Below are 19,199 nucleotides of genomic sequence, written 5' to 3'. Positions count from 1 at the left end.
AGGAAAACAAATCTTTGTGCCTGCCAAACTTCCTACACTCCACACTGTGTTCTCCCCGGCCATACAATCGGGCTCCTGCTTCAGTTTCCCTGTCTAGTTTTACAAATGTTTGCTATAGAATGAATGAATTAATCATAATAGTAGTCGCCAACATTCATCAGGGGCTCACTATATTCCAGACACTGTTCTCCACAGTCTACATGGATTAATTCATTTAATTCTTACAATAACCTTTGAGGGAGAGACTATTTTTCTCACTTTACAGATAAGAAATGGAAGGCGGGGGCTCCCCGGTGACTCAGTCGATGAAGCCTTCAACTCTCCATCTCGGGCTTGTAGATCGGAGCCTCACATTGGGTGTAGGGGTTACCTAAAAATAAAAGCTTCTTTGAAAAAAAGAAGAAATGTAAGGCAGAGAGAGAAGTTTTAGGACTTCCCTACTCTGAAACTGGGATTCGTACCTCCATAGTTTGGCCCAAAAGTTTCCACCTTGCCATAATGAGTGAATGAATGAATGAACAACCTTGTTCAAGACAGAGGTCTCCTCGCTATCCCAAGCCGAGGATTGGGAAAGTCAGGTGAGGCTTCCTGGAGAAGGTGAGACTCAGCTGGATTCTGAATCTGTGGGAGATGGGATGGAGTAAGGGGCACTTCTGTAGGGGGGCAGAGCAGGAACAGAGACAGGGAGGCAGTGAGGAATGGCCAGAACCTGCCAGGAACTCTGACACTGGGGATGCTGGGGCGTCCGGTGGCAGCAGGGGGCAGGGCTAGAGAGGGAGCACCGAAGCCTGGACCAAGGGCTTCCAGGCTCAAAAGAAGAGAAACTGGGGGAAATGAAAATGTCTTTGTGGAAGAGGCAGCTCGCCTTGGAAGACCACAAGGACTGCAGCTGGCAGACCGAACTGAGAAAGTCATTCCAGGCAGGGGAAAAAGCGCGGAGGTGGGAGAGTGGGAGAGAAATATTTAGGGAAGCATTTGATTTGGCAGGAGAAGAGTGTTCATCCCACAGAGACTGCTGAGACACCGGCAAAGGCCGGGCACAGAATTCTGCCCCACCGAGGACTGGCTGGAGCTCTGTCAGAGAAGGTTGTAAGTCCTAGCTGTCTGCCGCTGGATGGGTCCCTTCTGAGGCTCAGTTTCCCCATCTGTAAAATGGAGATAAGAGGCGACCTAAGAAGTGTGCTCAGAGGACCAAAAAAGAAACCGCGTGTGGAAGGACTTCGCAAGCCTTGAGGAGTTCGGCCGTGTCCCCTAGTCCCCGTACTGACATCAGAATCACCACACGAGCTTTTACAGAACACAGCAGAGCACAAGCCAGCTCAGCCCTGCGGACTCAGAAAGGGGCTTGGACAGGCAGTCTTTGCCTTCCAGCTCTTCTTTTCTATTATTGCCTCACGTGGTCCCGAGGCTCCATTAACTTTAGATCTACCTGCTTCTGACAGCTGGAAAGAAGAAAATGCAGCAAGAAAAATAGTTAGAGATTCGGGAGGTTCATGGAAATGCACTGGATTTGACGGATTTTCTGGTCAGGGCTTGAAAGCTGTGATAAGGGAGAGAAAAAGACCTTTTAGCTTTCTCAAAACATAGGAAATGCGTAAGGCAACCAAGGGGACAACTGGTGACTTTGACCTCCAGTCTGTGACCTCCAGTCTGGAGAGTCCTGAGAAAAAAGAACTCAGTTGTCGTAGGACTGGTTGAGGACATCACCAGGTCTCCTGGGTGCCTCAGTTAAGCAACTGCCTTCGGCTGGGATCATGATCCTGGAGTCTCGGGATCGAGTACTGCATCAGGCTCCCAGCTCCACGGGGAGTCTGCTTCTCCTTCTGACCTTCTCCTCTCTCATGCTCTCTCTCACTGTCTCTCTCTCAAATAAAGAAATGAAATCTTAAAAAAAAAAAAAAAGCACAGAGCACCCTTCAGCATATGGTACAACATTTTTGCACCTATGTTAATTCATTTGATCCTTGCTACATCTCTGTGAGGTAGGGCTTCTTATTTATTCCCATTTTACAAGTAAGGAAACTGAGCCTCAGTCCCAAAGAAAGGGACTAGTCCAAAGTCCATCGGCAGATGAGTATAGAGCAATGGTTTGCATCTGCAACACTTTGGTCCCGAGGTCTCTCTTATACCACATTTTGCTTTTGGGTGGATTGTACAAGGAGCACTGGTGCCCTAACTATTGTTCTAGCTCTGCAGAAAACAGGTTGTGTGACACTGGACAGATCTCTTGCCTTCTCTGAGCCTCACCACTATCAATCAGGGATTCAGTTATGTAATGACATTTGAAGTATCCAGCACAGTCCCTGGCATGTGATAATGGTCAAGATGACCACAGGAGGGTGAAGAAAATGGGAAAGCAAAGTACCTATGTACAAAGGGAGTGGCAACGTAATAGAATGAAGGACCAACTTCGACAGGCGGATGGCCTCCTGCCAGAGGGGAATCTGGACAGAGACTTGAAGAATGTAGAGATGTTCCCCACCCATCTCCCTTCCCCAGTTCCAGGTGACTAGAGGACTAGAGCTCTGAGTGTGTAAAGAGGGGGTGGCCAGAAATGAGGCTGAAGAGGTAGAGGCAGGGGGCGGGTACATATCCATGGGCCTTGAATGCCAAGCCAAGGAGTTTGGCTTTTGCCTCTGAAAGGCTTTAAGTAGACAAGTGTCATGATCACTTTTGCAGATTTGCAGTTTAGGAAGGTTATTCTTGCTGTAGTGTAGATAGCAGACAAGGGAGGTGAGTAGGGCTGACAGACACTGGGCTATCCAAAGCCCAAGTTAGGGAAGATCAGAGAAATGACGTAGGCAGTAGGACTCGGGAACTGCAAACTGTGTGCAGCCCCCAACCAGGGTGTGAAGGGCTGGTCCTCATGTTTATGTTATGTATGTGTTATGTTAGTTGAGAAGCCTTTGGGGGAGCCTGGATCCTCCAGCCCAGCTGGCTAGACACCCCCCCATACAAAGGGCAGTGGAAGTTAGCACCCCCCCTTCCCCCCCACCCCCTGAGTTCCCTGGGAGTTGATTGAGTATTTATCTTCATTTTTCCACTGCCCAGCAGGAGCCTCACTCCAGAACTCCATCCACATCAAGGGAGTGGAGGAAGAAAGTCTCCAGGCCAGGCCCCAGGGGGATTGCACTGAAAGAAATCCCCCTCCCCCATAGGGAAGGGGGCCAGAGAGTCAGATGGCCATTCCCCTTCCCTGTTGTCCCCTCCCCTCCCAAGCCAGCTGGGCTTTCCAGGCTCTACACCATCCTTTCTGGGAGAGATCTAGGGATAATAATGGCAATGAACACTGCAGGGTGGCGTTTCTTGTGAGAAGTTTTATCGCTTTACTAAGTTACTGTGTTTACTTCTCATAACAGTCTCTTTGGAGGTGGCAGAACCTTAGAGAGGATAGGTGACTTGCCTAAGATTACCCAAAGCTGGGAAGTGGCAGGGCTGGAACCCAAACTCCAGCCAAGCTCAGGGCCTGCACCAAATGTTTTTTTTTGGGGTCTCCTCCCCCAGGCAGGGTGAAAGGCCTGGGAAGGGCCCGACCTCCTCCTAAGGGCACCAGGCTGCACAGAGAATGTTTAGGGGGTGCAGAGTTGAAACTCAGCGGCCCATTTATTATGAACTCGGCTGTGAGTGGATGCAAAAAGTCTGTGGTACTGTTTCAAAGACTGATAAGAAGTCTGGCTGCTTGGCCCTCTGGCCTCCCAGTTCTGGCAGCTGGGTTTCTAATTGCGGGAGGACAATGGGCAGAGGCAGAGGAGAGAGGAGAGCTCTTCCGGTTCCCACACTGATAAGACCAGGCTCCCAGCCTTCTCCCCTCACCTCCCTAACGGTCAGGGTCTGGGGGGTCTCAGCCCAGGTAAGCCCCATCCACAGGACCTACGCAGTCACTGAGCCCAGGGGAGGATTTGCAAGAACACTTGTGCTCCGTGTAGCAGATCCAATTTTACTCCCCTGAGGCTGGGGTAGTGGCCTCCACTCCTTCTCCCCATCTCTCTACTACCTCCCCGCTTCCCCAGGCAGACAGCAGACACATACACTACAAGCCCAAGCAACTTTTGTCATTAAAAAAGAAGAAAAGTAAAACAGAAGTAAGAAGCAAAAAGACTGGGAGTGCAAGTCTGGGCCACTGAAGGGGGAACATTGCCCAATCTCCGCCCCCAGGGGCCCTCTCCACAGCAGGGGGTTTCCTGGGAGGTCCAGGGCTCAAGACAAAAGCCTCCTTCCACCCCTGGGCCAGATGCCTCTGGGTGCCTGACAACTCTCTCCCCCAACCCCTGTCCAGGTGTATAGACTGGAAAATTCAAACTCACCCCTCTCCCCAGCCCCACACTGGGAATGCATCCACCAGGCAATTTCTCTCCCAATGCCCATTTTTAAAAGTTTTGATTTTATTTATTTATTTATTTATTTACTTATTTATTGGCTGTCTTCCTAACCTTATAAACATAGAGAGGTGAAGAAAGAATGAGCTGCAGAGGGAGGAATAAATGGTGCCTAGTCACACAAGCAGTTTCCCTTCTTAGAAATCCAACCACAAGTCCACGGTGAGAAAATAAGTCTGCTGCTTTCCCTCTCCTCTCCTGCTAGTTCTTCTGCCTAAGCCTGTCTCTCTCTCTCTCCCCTCTGCGGGTTCGTCTTTCAGCCAGTCTTCTCGGTTTCAGATTCCTTGTCTACTTCTCACTAATGTCTCTGGACCTCTTTCACTCATTTAAAAAAAAACGAGGGTATGAGCTGGAGAAGAGGGAACCCTCACCCACCCAATCTCTTTCTTACCAAGGTCCCCCCACCCTCTCTCTTTCACTCGCGCGCGAGGGCGCGTGCACACACACACACACACACACACACACACACACACACACATACACACTCCTGCGACCTCCAGATGTTCCCGACCGTGCGGCCATCTGCTGAGGTTGCTCAGGCGCTCCGGGGGAGGGGGCAGGGATCCCGTTTGCAGGAAGCTGGGAGCCAGGCCCGCTGGAGTGGGCGGGAGCTGCGTGCGCACTTTTGAGACGCTCCCTAGGGTAGAACCCGGGCTCGGCTAGGGCTCCGCAGGCTGGCGGGGGGGGGGGGGGGGGGGGGGGCGGGGCGGGCGCGCTCCGGGAAAGCCGGCACTTTGGCGACACTCCCTAGGTCGTCGGGCGGCGGGCCCGAGCCGCCACTGGGCGCCGGGCGGGTGGGGGGGCTCCCAAGGGCGGGCGGGGGCCGGGGGGCGGGCCGCGCCGAGTCGAGAAAAGCGCCGGCCGGAGGGCCCGCGGCTGGGCCGCCTGGGTGAGCGCGCCGAGGCGGCTGCGGTGTAGGTTTCCAGGTGGGTGTGGGTCCCGGCGGAGCGGGAGTGCGCGCTGCGGACGAAGGTCCGGAACCCCCGACCCCAACCTCGTCGCCCCATCTGGCGGGCGGGCGGCGCTGGACTCTGGGGGCGGGCCCCGGGCCCCTCAACTTTTCCTGGATCCAGGGCGTCGGCAGTGGCTGCGAGGCGCCCGGGGCTCGGCCGGGGTAGGGAACCCGTACCAAGGAGAGAGAGCTTCCAGGAGACAAAGGCTCTGGGCGCGGGCCGGGGGCCGGCGCCTCTGGGGTCTTTGTGCCGACACGTGCATCCCGCGTTTGCGGGTCTTTGTAGATTTAGGTCCGGGGATGTGCATCTGCCTGCGCCTTTGTGTGTCCGTGGCTTTGTGTGGCTGTTTAGTGCCTATGTCCACGTTTTGTGGGCCCGCGTTTGGTTGTGGGTGTGGGTGGGCTCATCGTCGTGTGTCCGCGTACGTGGTCTGTGCCTGTCGACGTGTCTGGGTTGGATGTCCGTGGAGTGTGTGCGCGCCGAGAGCCAGACACCACCCAACTCCTTGCTCCCCTGCTGTCCACCCGGGCCCCCGACTTGACTTCAAACTTTTCAACTGGTTCCTCCGGCAACAGCCCCCGCCCTCCTCCCGCGGCAGCCGGGGCAGGGGCGCTTGCAGCCATCCCCTCTTTCACCTCCTGGGGTCCTTAGAGCCGCGAGGGGGTGGGATAAGATGGGGCGGGGGGGTCAGCCGCGCTAGGGGACTCGCCCTGGCCGGGGCTGGGCGGAGCGCGCTGGACACCCCAGCCGACCCAGCTGGGAGAAGAGAAGTAAACGGTCAGTCCTGGGCTCCGGCGGCGGCGGGGTGTGTTTGTTTGTGTGTGTGTGCTGGAAACGGAAGAGGAGATGGCAGCCGGTGTTGCCAGCCCCGCTCTTCTCGGAGAGAGTGTATGTGACCGAGAGAGACGTGTCTGTTTGGCTAGAGGCCGGCCCCAGCCCCTGGCTCCGCTTTGAGATCCGCTCTCCGTCGGCGGAGTAGGTGAGGAGGCGACGGCCTCTGGGATCACGGCACCTACTGGTTCCCGGTGGGACAGCTATGGGACCACAATACGGCTCTGGGCGAGTTGCTCAGCCTCTCGGAGTCGCAGTCACTCTGCCCTCGATGAGAGCGAGAGAACTCTTCTCTGGGCGCCGACCGTGCAGTCGGGATTACCCGCGCTGCGGAATTCGGCTGGAGTCGTGCCGCCCACACTTGGCCGGGAGGAGGAGGTGACTCAGGAACTTCTCCGATCCTTCCTCCCTGCCTGCTCTACCCTTAAGATTAGTCCAGACTTGTGGAGCCTAGGTCTGACCAAGAGGGAGTCCTCAGCGGTGGGAGCCTGCTGGGCCTTTGATGTGGAGTCGCAGAGATAGTCCTAACACCATCTCTCCCCATCCTCTCATCTCCTATCCCCGTCTTTAACCCGGAGTTTTGGGGATGCTGCAGATGTGAAGGTGGGCCACAAGCCACTCACCTAGGAAGGAGGCAACCGCTGGCGCCTTTCCCCCACCTTTCCGTGTCTCAGTTTCCCCTCTGGAAAGGAAGGTGTTGACAACTCCCCTCCCTTTCTGTTGTGGCTGACTGGTTGAGACCCCAGAAACTGGAAACACTTTGATTTTTTTTTTTAAGATTTTTAAAAATTTATTTGGCAGACAGATCACAAGTAGGCAGAGAGGCAGAGGAGGGGGGGAAGCAGGCTCCCCACTGAGCAGAGAGCCTGATGTCGGTCTGGATCCCAGGACCCTGAGATCATGACCTGAGCTGAAGGCAGAGGCTTAACCCACTGAGCCACCCAGGTGCCCCAACCCTTTGATTTTTGGTGCACACCTCCATTCTGTCTCCAGGCAGTAATTTGCTGTATTGAATGGGGGGAGGGAAGGTGGCTTTGAAGTTAGGGAGGGATGAAGTGAGGTGGGCCTGGAGCCCCTGCAGCCTGGGAAAGGGAAGGCTGGGATGCAGCAGCGGAGGGAGGCCAGGGGACTGTGCCTGGCAGGCAGGAAGTGTCTTCCACTGAGGGAACAGTACTTTGTGGCTGTGTATTCTGAAAATAGCAGAGAGGTGGTCAGCATTGCAGACTATCAGATTGGAGGTGTGTGTTGGTGTGGGGTGGGGACCAGAATTCTGCTGGGAGGGAAGGGAGGGACCCAATATGAGGGCCTTGAATGCCGGGCCTAGGAGCTGGGATTTGTACCTGCAGGTGGTGGAGAGCTGCTGGAGGGTTTAAGCAGGCATAATAGGATGGGCTTGGTAATTCCAAGAAAAATTCCTGTGGCTCGAGGGCAATGCTGGAGACTGGCAGGCCAGTCTGCAGGCAGAGTTAGAGTCAAGAACTTAGATTTTACTCCCACTTTGTTTCTTCCTGGCTCTGTGACCTTGGGCAAGTAACTTTACCTCTGATTCTCAGTCTCCTCATCCTTAAGATGTGAATAGTAGTAATTCCTGTCTAACTGATCTGTTGTGAATGCCAGATAGGATGAGGAATGACATGTGCTAACAAAATGAGACAAGGTTTGTGGTGTACCTTCCACTGGGGCATTGCACTGACAATGGAAGGCAGAGACAGCTTCAGCTGTGGTCCTAAACCTGATTTCACCACCTGGAAAAGCCTGAAGTCTCCTGCAAGCTTGGGCCAGATTTGTCCTCACCAGCAGGGGGAAGCTTTTTGTCCAGGACATTTCATTCATCTGGTTTATCCCCTTTCACGTGGCCAGGCCCCACATCCGAAGACAGTCAAGACCACAAAGTCTATCATACTTTGCTACAAGCAAGCAGCCCAGAGGCCACAGGAGCCTAGGGGGACAGTGCATCGTAGACAAAGAAAAGAAGGGTATCTCTGTCATCTCGTCATCTTCATCAGAGGAAACAACCTGTGCAAAGGTGTGGGGCCCTAGAGGCAAGATAGGCTTCTGGTCTGGCAAGCCATCTTTGTGGGTTGGGTTTTAAGTGGGAGCAATGGTGAGGTCCTAGTCTTCTGTTGGGATTGTACTCTGGTGCCCAGTAAGGCTGATAATTGGAGGCAGGAGGCCAGGAACAAGGCCGTTGTAGCAGTCCAGGCCAGGAGGCCTCCTGAGCTGAACCTGGGCAGGGCGAGCTCACTGCCTGGCTTGGTGAGAGAGGGGAAGATGGGGACCTACCTACCCAGGGATAGCCGCCAATTCTCGTTCTGTCCTCATTCTGTCACAGGTGACACACCTGTTTCAGCCTGCTTCAGCTTCTGCAACCTTTCCATACCCACTTCCCAAGTCCGACAGGTCTGGTCAGCATTTGTAGCCCAGGCTGGGCTCTGGATGGGATTCTTTAAACTCTGCCCCTGCTTCACCTTCAGATCTGCTGGTGTCCTTTTTCTTTCCTGGCCCCTGAAAGCAGGAACATTAGGGGGCAGGAACCCACCTGCTGTGAGCACAAATGCGTGCCAGGCCTGGGACTGTGTCTTCTTCATTTTACTTTGTTTAATCCTCCCAGTGACCTGCTGGGAGCAATAAGAGAATTCTCACCAGAATTACTGAGGAAGCCTCCGACTCAGGGGTGAGGGCATATGCAAGCCCCCTCGCAGGAGAGGCACTGTGGGGTTGGAGCCCAGTCTACCAGGCTGGAAAACCCATTCCTCTGCCCCAGACTGCCTCCCTGTGAGTCTACACGTGCTGCCTCTCACCAAAGGGGACTTGGCAAGCTTCAGAAAGAAGACACACTGGACAGAAAAAATAGTCTTGGGAGCCTTGCCCATTCCCCTGTAGATCATCCTCCTCCGGCAAGGTTGCTGGGCCCAGCTGTACCAGGGATAATGTCATAGAGGAGCCTGGGCACAGAGTATTTGGATCCTGAGTCCAGCCCCTATCCTCACTGGCTGTGTGACTCTGGACAGATCACTGAACCTCTCTGGGTCTCTTAACGTGGCTGTAAGAGAGACACAGTGCTATCTAACCTGCCGAGCTTGCAAGGTGACCAAACGGATCATAGTTGAGAAATCGGAAAGGTCAAGAGGCGTCCTCTCATGCAGTGGTAGTATTCTGAATGCCTAGTACAGTGTCCAGTGCTCTGTGTCAGCCCCAGTGCTCTGCAAGGACATAAAAATCCATCTGACCCCATTGCTGCTTACAGGACAAACAGATAAACGTAATTACAGTCCAGCATGACCAGCTCTAGTCATTGCCTTCTTGGGCCCTTTTGTAAGTTGAGTTTCAGTGGCATAAGGAGGGATTTCGAGCTCAGACATCTGGGTGTGAGACCTGGTTCCTCTACTACCCAGCTGAATCATGAGAGCCTCGTCTGCAAAATAGGGACAGTGACCTTCATGGTCAAGGACTGTGGTCCTTGGTCCATGGTCAAGACAGTGACGTAGAAGGTGCAGGGTAAACTGATGTGTTGGTACAGAATCGCATTAGCGATTCTGTTGGGAGAGTCAGCTCTCAAGGACCTGAAATTCTTTCTGCCTTGTGTTTCCAGAGCTGACTAAGTAGGGGTTGGGGGACAGGATGTTCATGGAATTTCCACCTGGGGATTTCACTGACATTAGCTCAAGTGAGCTCCTGGCAGAGAGCAGCCTGTCTCAGGTGGGTGCTGGGACTCTTGTCCAGCCCAAGGCTCAGCCTTCCGCCCACCCCATTCCTGTACCAGGGGCTCCCTCTTGGAGTTGTGGTGAGGAGCTGGCAAATCTTTGGCCCAGAGATGTTGCAGTGTGGCGCCAGAGGCAGGCACCTGGAGCCAGGAAGGCCTAAGCCGGCACCCTAAGCTCTAGATCAGTCTCAGAGAAGGAGGAAGGAGTTTGGAGCCTGGTCAGCCGGGGCCAGCACACTGTCCAGAGAATGTTAGTACAAGCAGTTACAGACCTGCGGGGTGCCTGGCACTGCGCTGGGTCCTTGGATGGAATAACATGGTCATTGCCTTTTGGAAGCTTCAAAAATTATTGCCATCATCGACTACCATGCATGGAGCTCTTAGGATGTGACATGTGGAATTGAGTGTTTCCCACACTCTCCCATAACGCTTTGACTAACTGTGTCTTCATTCCTATTGAAGACACTGAGACCCAACAAGGTTGATACTTGCCCAAGGCACACAGGCGCAGGGCTGGCCTTACACCTGGGTCTGAGTCCAGCCATTGAGCCTGAATTGCTGGCCTGTTCCTCCCCCCGCCAGTGTCTGCCATGGCCTCCAGGCCTGGCTCCGACCCCAGGAAGGGGAAGGGACGAACAGGTGAAGAAGGCAGAGTTGCTGCCTCAAGCCGCCCATGCTTGAAGTCAGAAGCCAGGCAGGTAATCACAGGAGAGAATGTAGTCAGTGTGCACCCTAGGGAGGCACACAGATGGCGGGAGAGGCCCCGGCTGGGAGACACGGCTTTGGGGCCCGAGTGGACAGAACAGGCTTTGTTCCGCAGGCAGGGCCACAGCAGGCCAGGTGGATGTGGGGGCTGTTGGCCGCAGTCAGGCACCAGGTCCTGGGCCCTGCTTTGCCATTTCCTTGTCGTCACTACCAGTTATCCAGGATCTCTGGGGGACCTTCCAGTTCCCCACCCTGAAGTATCCAAGTTTGAGGAAGTACATGCAAGGGCCAAGAGTGGTTCAGAGCTCCTCACTGTAGGTTCAGATCAAGATGGGGACTCACCTGGGGGAGGGGAGACTGTGGGGACAGCGTGCCTCCGTGCCAGGGTGAACTTGATGTCTGTAGGTAAAAGGAGAGGTTGGGAGGGTTTGGGGAAGGGGATTGATGTGGCCACACCTGTCCTGGGGGCTGTCTGAGCAGGCCCTCGCTGTGACGGCAGGGAGAGCTGCCTGGAGTCTGTTAGTAAATAGTCACACAGCTTTGTCATCTGACCTCCACAGGGCCATGGGCCAATTTTCCTTAGAGTCACAGTGGCCTTGCCCAGAGGACATTATGCTATGTCCCCCCAGCCCGAGGTGGGTAGTTTCTAAGCCCTTGTGTTCTGTAGGCTGGTTGACCAGTGTCTTTTATCTGCAGGTCAGGGTTTGGAAAAGAAGTGATGCATCTCAGGCCAAAGATCCTTTCCCTCCCTTGCTTTCAATGGGGGCCACCTGTCTGCCTTTCCCTTTCTGCCCAGGGTCGGTCACAGGTCCCAGAGGGAGGCAGAGTCTGTACTGTTTTACACAGATGGGAAAACCGAGGCTCAAAGAAAGAAAAAACCATGAAGGTCACACAGCTAGCGGCACACTGGGCATGAGAATCCTGTTTTCCTGGGTGCAGGACAGATGTTAGCGATCTTGTTCCGACTTGCTCTCCTGTCCCCGCTGCTGGTCTATAAGCCTCGTGAGGACAGGGACCTGGTCACCCCCACTTCCACCCAGCATGCATCTCTCATGGCCTTGCTCAGTGTCCTGCACTTAGTAGAGATTTAGTAAATGCCTCTGGTACATGATGACCTCCTGAGACGCTGAGGCTGCTGGGCTATACCTCTCACTGCAAAGCCACAGGAGCTGAGGCTCAAGGAGGAGAGGGGACTCCTCCACAAGAGTGAGCAGACCAGGCCGGGGCTCCTGGCTATCCTCCAGGGTCTGTATTGTCACCACCCACGGTCATCCTGTTGCGTCCCCTTCAGCCCCCAGAGAGAGGTGAAGGGGATGGGGGAGGGCCCTCGGAGGGAGGAGGCACAAGCACTCATCATCCGCCCATCGGTCACATCCTGGCACGTGGTCTCTGGTCATCACAGTGACCCCCTGAGGGAGAGGTTATTGTCTCCATTTTAGGTGAGAAGATGGGCTGAGAGTGGAAGTCACTTCCACAGGTCGCCCAGTTTAACACGTCACCAGCTCCCAGGCTTGTAGCTCCTTCAGAGCCGGGAATGGATCCCAGAATGACAGTTCTCATCTGGAGGGCCAATGCTCATCAGTAGGTAGAGGCCTCCCAGAGCACCACGTCAGCCTGGGCTCCCCCAGGCTGCAGTGCTGGGATTGAGCGGTGACCTCCATAGTGGATATGGCTGTAGGTCGGCTTGAAAGGTGCCATCTTTCCATCATGTGGCCTCCACTCCCTGGGGCCTCATTTCTCTATGGGAATATTCTGCTTTCCAGTCTCATCTTCACACCCGTCCCCTCTGAGGCTCATGGGACCATCATTACCATCCCAGATTCATAGTCTAAGGAACCAGTCTGAAGAGGTACAGTGACTTGCCCGGTTCACACTGCAAGTCAGTGTCCAAGGTTTCTGGCTCTCTGTGAAGGCCTTTCCTCTCCACGGAGTGGAGGCTGGTGGTTTCTGTCAAGGAAACTCAAGGAACTGAACATTACTCATCCCTTCTCCCATCCAGCAGCCTTGTGGAGAAACAGCATGCCTCCCAGAAAAGAACTGCTCTCCCAGGGGGTGCCGATAAGAGCTTGGACATGTTTCATGCATGTGTGCTGAAGGAAGGAGGAAGAGAGATGGGTTAGGCCCACCTGTTGGCCCCCACCCACCTGCTCCCTATCTTGTGGGGGAAGACAGGGTACCCACACTGCAGTCTTCCTGTGTGCTAGGAAGCCTGCCAGGGGCCTCACTGCCACCATTCTAGTTCATGTCCTCCACAGTTCTGTGAGCTGGCTATTCACATGTCCATTTTACAGATGGGGAGAGTGAGGCTCAGAGATTGTGAGATTGTAAGGCTCAGATTGTGGCTAGCCAAGATCAGACGATGCAGAAGTGGCCATGGTCTTTTAGGAGGCTCTATTAGTGTGTTTATCAGTGTGTTTCATGTATATTTCTCCTGTAAGAGAGGAAATAGGGGGAGAAAAGGAGACTAAGACATGTTGGAATCGCTCAAAGTTCTACCATCTAACGAAAAACTACTGTGGCATGGATATATTTTCTTCTGGACTTCCAAAATTAGGATTTGGGTTGGTTGTGTTTGTTTTTGTTTTTGTTTTTAGTGCATAGTTAAGATTTTCCTAGACATGTAGTCTATCCTTATGATACCTAGCATTATGGCATCGGCCCCCTCTCTGAAGCCACAGACTTTTTTGAGCATGATTTCTGTGGCCTCTGTAAGATCCCTAGGAGACTTCACCAGCCATCCTGAGTGGGCTGGGAAGCCCTAGCCTGGAATCAGAAGATAAGAGGCTGAACATGGGCCACCATCACCTCGTGGGGGTGCTGTGGACAAGTCACTGCACGATGGGTCACAGGCTCCTCATCACTCCAGGGCAGGGTGGCACGCCCCATTCTGCAGCCCTTGCAGCATCTAATGAGCAAAAAGGCCTTTTGTAAACTATAAACAGCCCACGCCCCTGGCCAGAATATTCCTTATTTTCCCTCAGTCTCCCCTCTGAGAAAGTTCTGCCTTCCCCTTGGCTCCTGAGGCTTTTGCTAAGGGCTTGGAGCCACAGTGCCAGGCCCTAGCATCTCTGAGACACTCGTGTGCAAAGTCACCCCTCCTTATGTTACCCCAGAGGGGATCTCCTCTGGGCAGGACAGGGACATGGACTCTTAGACACCAGCCCACACCTCCAAAGTCTTAAGGCATCTCGGGGGCTTCTTTCTCTCCACTGCCTGGGACACCCCAGAGAGGCCTCTGGGCTCTGCTGTGAGCTCATGAAAGCCCAGGGCCACTGAGTATTAAAGACTGTGGAGCCTGGCCTGAGCACTCTGGCCGCTGCCCTCCTCCTTTCCCAGCAAAGTACAGAAGTGCGTGTTCCACTTAAACCGAACCAGTTTGGAGATTACCAAGGCCAGAGTTCAGTTCTCATCCTCCGTGTCCTCTAAAATGGACCCAAGACGGCTGACCTTCTGTTGTGACCGCAGATGTGGGAGCAAATGCCAGTTCAGCACTGGCCCGTCGTGGGGACTGGCTCAGACTGCCCCCGTCAGCACTTGTCACTGGGAATGTCCAGGCCTGGCACAGAACGGGGCCCCTGGCAGAGGCGGTCGTTGCACAGGGCTGGGGAGGACCTTGTCTGGGGTGCTGAGGGAGCACCCACAAGTGCAGTTACACAGGTGGGTCTCTGTCTGTGCTCCTGCTCCCTTTACGTCAGCTGTCCTGCCTCCAGCGGCTGGTAATGACCACCTTGCGTTTGTGCCCAGCCCTTCCCAGTTTGCATTGCACTTCGGTGGGAGTTGAATCACCTCCTGTGAAGAGGGCAGGGCGGGGATGACTGCCTTGTGGTGGGGAGGAGAGGCGGAGGCCTGGGGAGCGCAGTGAGAGGCCCCTGCTCTAGGGAGAGGGTTTGGGCTGTGTTCAGGCTGCCAGTTACATAAGCAGGAGCTCACGAGGGGCCATCTGGCATTTAATAGGCACATTGTATAATCACCTTTGGGAACCAGAGGGTAACCGCGGGGGCCTGTGGTGGGGGGCGGGGGAGGGTTGTTTAAACCCCAGGAAGGGTGCGTATGGGCAGATCGGCTTGGCAGGGAAGGTGGGGCTCTGAGTGGTAATGAACCCCTGGGGTGAGAAGCTAACCCAGCAGAACAAAGGGGGCCTAGAGCAACTCAATATTTTCCTTTTGGTCCCAGACGTTGGAACACTCTGTCCCGCCTCAGTTGGGACCAAGCCCAGGATGCACCTGGGCCGGGTTTAATCCTCAAATTGGACTCTACAAAAGAAAGGGGTGGGGAGAGGGGAGGCCCACATAGGGGGAGACAGAAGAGCCCCACTTCTCACCGCCTCTGCCCGAGCCAGAGTGCGGATTGGATGGCTGCCCCCTTCAGTTTCATGTGTGGCTGGTAATGCTAATCTGCAGCTCCGCCCCACCCACCCCACCTTGAGGGCCAGTGGGAGGCTTTGTGGGGGAGACTGGGCAGTGGGGCAGGGCAGGGCCACCCCAGGAGAAGAGACCTGCTGGGGTGACCCTGGGTGCCTTCTGTCCCCCCAGGCAGAGTGGCTGCTATGTGGCAAGAGGGGGTAACACTAGACTGGGCAGTGAGAGGCCTTCCCTACTCAACCCTCTCTCAGCCCCTTGCAAGCCCCTCCCTCAGCACCTCTGTCCGCAGAGCTGCAGTAGGTGTGAACTCAGACTCGGGTCACACAGGTGTGTGTGGGTGTGAGGAATGAGTGTGACAGCTTACGTGGAGTGCCTGGCATGGCTGACAGCTACTGTTATGATTGTACAGGGCGGGAAACTGAGGCATAGCATGTGTCAGGGGGAAAAGCCCCCCTTGGGCATGTCTCTGCTGGCCACCTCACCAGCCCTGCTGGGGGAAGCAGATGAAAAGAGGGAACTAGAACTGGGCAGGCCTGGGTACTAATCCTGCCCTGCTTTCACTAGTTTGGGAAAAAACCCAGGTCCTCTCTGAGCCTCTAGTTCTTCATCTGTATAATGAAGGAACCAGTCCAGCTGCCCGCCCTGGGTTAAAGGAAGGGCAAGCTGTATTAGATGTGGGCAGGGATAGGGCAAGGGGGAAGGGGCTTGGGACAGGTGTTCCCAGAGCCCATCTGAAGTTGAGACACAGGGTCCCAAGTGGGAATAAGGATTCTGCCTCTGGAGGACAGGCCAAGGAGGGGACTCAGGACTAGGGACTCGGCTATTGTACCCACAAAAGGGGTAGGGTAGGGATGGATATTGCAGGTCCCCTTGCAGGGAAAGACTTCAGTCTCGGGGGATGGAGTGTGGGTCTCAGACATGGCTCAGACATGGCCAAACCATGACAGTGAGTCATGCTTCCTCTGTACTCCATCCAGGTCCTTCCCCACCCCCCACCCCTGCCCTGTACATGTGGCCGAGCACGGCTTTCCAAACCTTCTACATCTTAGTTGGTGTCACTGTGAGCGTTAAGGGGGACCGTGTCAGGGAGCAGGTAGCACGGCCCCCAGCACTGGCTCAGCAGAGGTGGATGGAGCACCCTAGCCCATCAGAGCTGGAGAGGCCAGCCAAAGACCCATCCAGTTCAGGAGGTTTCCAGCAGGGTGGTAAGCAGCCCTGGAAGGTTCCAAGTCCCCACCCTCACGTCAACCAGAGCTTGGCTGCTTTTACCTGCCAGTCTTTTTTTTAAGAAAGTGTTCCACTGCTCCAGCGATCTGGCCTAACCCCTTCTCTGTACAGATGGAGAGACCAAGGCTAAAGAGGAGTGGGGACCAGGAACTGTATGAGGAAGAGTGTTCGGGGGAAGCAGTCTGGGAGGACAGAACTGGTGGTGGCAGTGGTCAGCCATGCCTAGATACACTGGCTTATGGCTTCCGTGGCTGGGCAAGAACCATCTGGTGTGGGAAGCCTGCCGCCATCCCTCACCTGTGGCTCTCTTTCCAGCCCCCACCATGCCGTGGCCCCTGCTGCTGTTGCTAGCTATGAGCGGGGCCCAGACAACCCGGCCGTGCTTCCCCGGATGCCAGTGCGACGTGGAGACCTTTGGCCTCTTCGACAGCTTCAGCCTGACCCGCGTGGATTGCAGTGGCCTGGGCCCCCACATCATGCCCGTGCCCATCCCCCTGGACACAGCCCACCTGGACCTGTCCTCCAACCAACTGGAAACTGTGAATGAGTCGGTGCTGGCCGGGCCAGGCTACACCACTCTGGCGGGTCTGGACCTCAGCCACAACCTGCTCACCAGCATCTCGCCCACTGCCTTCTCCCGCCTTCGCTACCTGGAATCGCTTGACATCAGCCACAACGGCTTGGCAGACCTGCCGACAGAGAGCTTCACCAGCTCACCCCTGAGCGACGTGAATCTCAGCCACAACCGGCTCCGGGAGGTCTCGGTGTCCGCCTTCACAACCCACAGCCAGGGCCGGGCGCTGCACGTGGACCTCTCACACAACCTCCTCCACCGCCTGACACCCCACTCTGCAGGGGCCGGCCCTCCCGCGCCCACCATCCAGAGCCTGAACCTGGCCTGGAACCGGCTCCGCACTGTTCCGGACCTCCGAGACCTGCCCCTCCGCTACCTGAGCCTGGATGGGAACCCATTGGCCACTGTTGGCCCAGGCGCCTTCCGGGGGCTGGCAGGCCTGACACACCTGTCACTGGGCAGCCTACAGGGTCTCCCGCAGCTGGCACCCTATGGCTTCCAGGAGCTGCAGAGTTTGCAAGTCTTGGACCTGTCGGGCAACCCGAAGCTCACATGGGCGGGAGCTGAGGTCTTCTCGGGCCTGGGCTCCCTGCAGGAGCTGGACCTGTCGGGCACGGGCCTGGTGCCTCTGCCGGAGCCGCTGCTACTCTACCTGCCCGCCCTGCAGAGCATCAGCGTGGGCCAGGCCGTGCGGTGCCGGCGGCTGGTGCGCGAGGGCGCCTACCCTCGGCAGCCGGGCTCCAGCCCCAAGGTGGCCCTGCACTGCGTAGACACCCAGGAACCAGCTGCTAAGGGCCCCGACGCTTTGTGACAAATGGCGTTGCCTGGGGCCACATAACGGACTGCCACTCTGGGCTCCCTAGGGTCCTGGGTAACTTATATTTTTGTGTGCCAATGCCAGGGACGGGGGGACCCTGCCAGCCTCTGGGGCAGCAGCATCGGAAGAGAGCTGTGGGCCGAGGGAGAGGCTTTGGAGCTGGGCCCAGCACCCAGAAGCTAAGTCTTGTCCCTCTTTCTGTGTTGTCCTCCAAACCATAGCTAGAAGGTCTTCGATGCCAAACCAGACAGCAGTCCCCTGCCGTCCTTCCCCACTTGTCACCAAAGTGCCTTCCCTCAGGCCTGGGCCAACCTGATCCATGACAGGAGGAAGGTGGAAGGGAGCTAATTCTGCAGGGTGGAGGTCAGGCCCATGGCTGAGCATCCCCTGGGGACCCCGGTTCAGTCACTCAGGAGCATGGGCTCCTTTTATGAAATAGCCCCCCTCTTTGCTCTGGGCACATGAGGCCCACCTGATCCTTTTCTTTTCCTCTAGGTCCCTGGGTAGAACCTTAGTCATGGAAGGGACTAGAGAAAAAATCAAGTGTACCTCCTCAGGTGACAGATGGGGCAACTGAGGTCTGGAGAAGGAACATGGCTAATCAGAGGTACTACGGCAGAGGCATGGCTGGCCCCAGGGCCCTGCCTCCCAGCGAGGCCCTTTGCACTTTTCTGTCTTCTCTAAATCATGCCCTCTGTCCCCTTCCTGGGCTCCCCCATCCAGCCATGTGTGCCCTTTCCCTGTCATTCCCAGGACAGGCAAGTGTCTCGGAAGTGGGCCTCTGGGCCCTGTAACCAGCCATGTGGCACAAGTTAAGTCAGCTCTCCGCGGAGCCTCTGGAAACTTCAGGCATGCCAGTCCCAACCCTACCAGTGTCCCACTCTGGCATGGGGTCCTGCAGCAACTGGAAATTCATCCATTGAGCCCTGATGCATACCGCCTCTAACGGACTCAGCAAGGAGTCCATGTGGTCCCGGAAACCCCCAGGAGCCTCCCGGATTCAGCCCCCACTGGCCCTGAGCCCCACAGCCTGTCTCCCCCATCCATCAGGAGGCAGGTACCCCTATCAGAGTTCATGCCGTCCACCCCAGGTGGCGTCTGAGCTCCCCAGCCCTGGGCTCTGTCCTTAGTCTTTGTTTTATAAAAGTTGTCTTTGTAATGGCTGTCACTTCAACCCCCAACCTCCCCACCCCTGCCGGCAGGGGATGGAAACGTGTCATTTGTAAAAAGAAGAAAAGCATTGCATTTGTTCACTTTTGTAATACTGTGTCCTGGGGATGTTTTGAGGGAGGAGGTGTTGGGTGGTAGCCAAGAGTGTGTGGCCCATTGGGCCTTGGGGGGCTGGTCCCACAGAGATGCCCACAGAACAATGAGAGCTCTGTCCTCCCCCACCAGCCCCACCCTGCACCTAACTGGTCCTTGATTGAATAAACACTATAAAGTGTCCCTCTTTCCATCCTTCGACCCGCATCCACGGCCAGATCTTGGGCAGCCTGTTCTCCCAGAAAAGCCCAGGAGCCTCGCAGGATTGGGACAGTGAGCTGACACGAGGGAGCCAGTCAGGAATGAGCTATTCCTTTCACTGCGGCTGCTACCCTGTCTAGCCATCTCCCCTCTCCCCACTGCCCCAGCTCCGTGATGTGTCAGGCCTT

At 55.7% G+C, this 19,199-nt stretch overlaps 1 protein-coding gene across 3 annotated transcripts; it reads left to right on the top strand.

Moving 5' to 3' along the window:
* The first annotated feature begins 5,145 nt into the window (after positions 1–5,145).
* TSKU (tsukushi, small leucine rich proteoglycan) lies at positions 5,146–18,993 on the top strand. Of its 3 annotated transcripts, none has more exons than XM_047692544.1 (2): positions 5,146–5,302; positions 16,472–18,993. In XM_047692544.1, exon 2 carries the CDS (start codon positions 16,480–16,482, stop codon positions 17,539–17,541), a length of 1,062 nt encoding a protein of 353 aa, XP_047548500.1. In that variant the 5' UTR covers positions 5,146–5,302; positions 16,472–16,479; the 3' UTR covers positions 17,542–18,993. The 3 variants fall into 3 exon arrangements, with proteins under 3 accessions (XP_047548500.1, XP_047548499.1, XP_047548498.1); XM_047692543.1 differs by lacking the exon at positions 5,146–5,302 and adding an exon at positions 5,466–5,490; XM_047692542.1 differs by lacking the exon at positions 5,146–5,302 and adding an exon at positions 12,997–14,225.
* Positions 18,994–19,199: the final 206 nt, after the last annotated feature.

Source organism: Lutra lutra, chromosome 10 (assembly GCF_902655055.1).
Source record: "Lutra lutra chromosome 10, mLutLut1.2, whole genome shotgun sequence".
In the NCBI taxonomy this organism is placed as follows: Eukaryota; Metazoa; Chordata; class Mammalia; order Carnivora; family Mustelidae; genus Lutra; species Lutra lutra.
The sequence above is the reverse complement of the archived record's forward strand: the minus strand, read 5'-3'. Positions and strand labels throughout refer to the sequence as shown.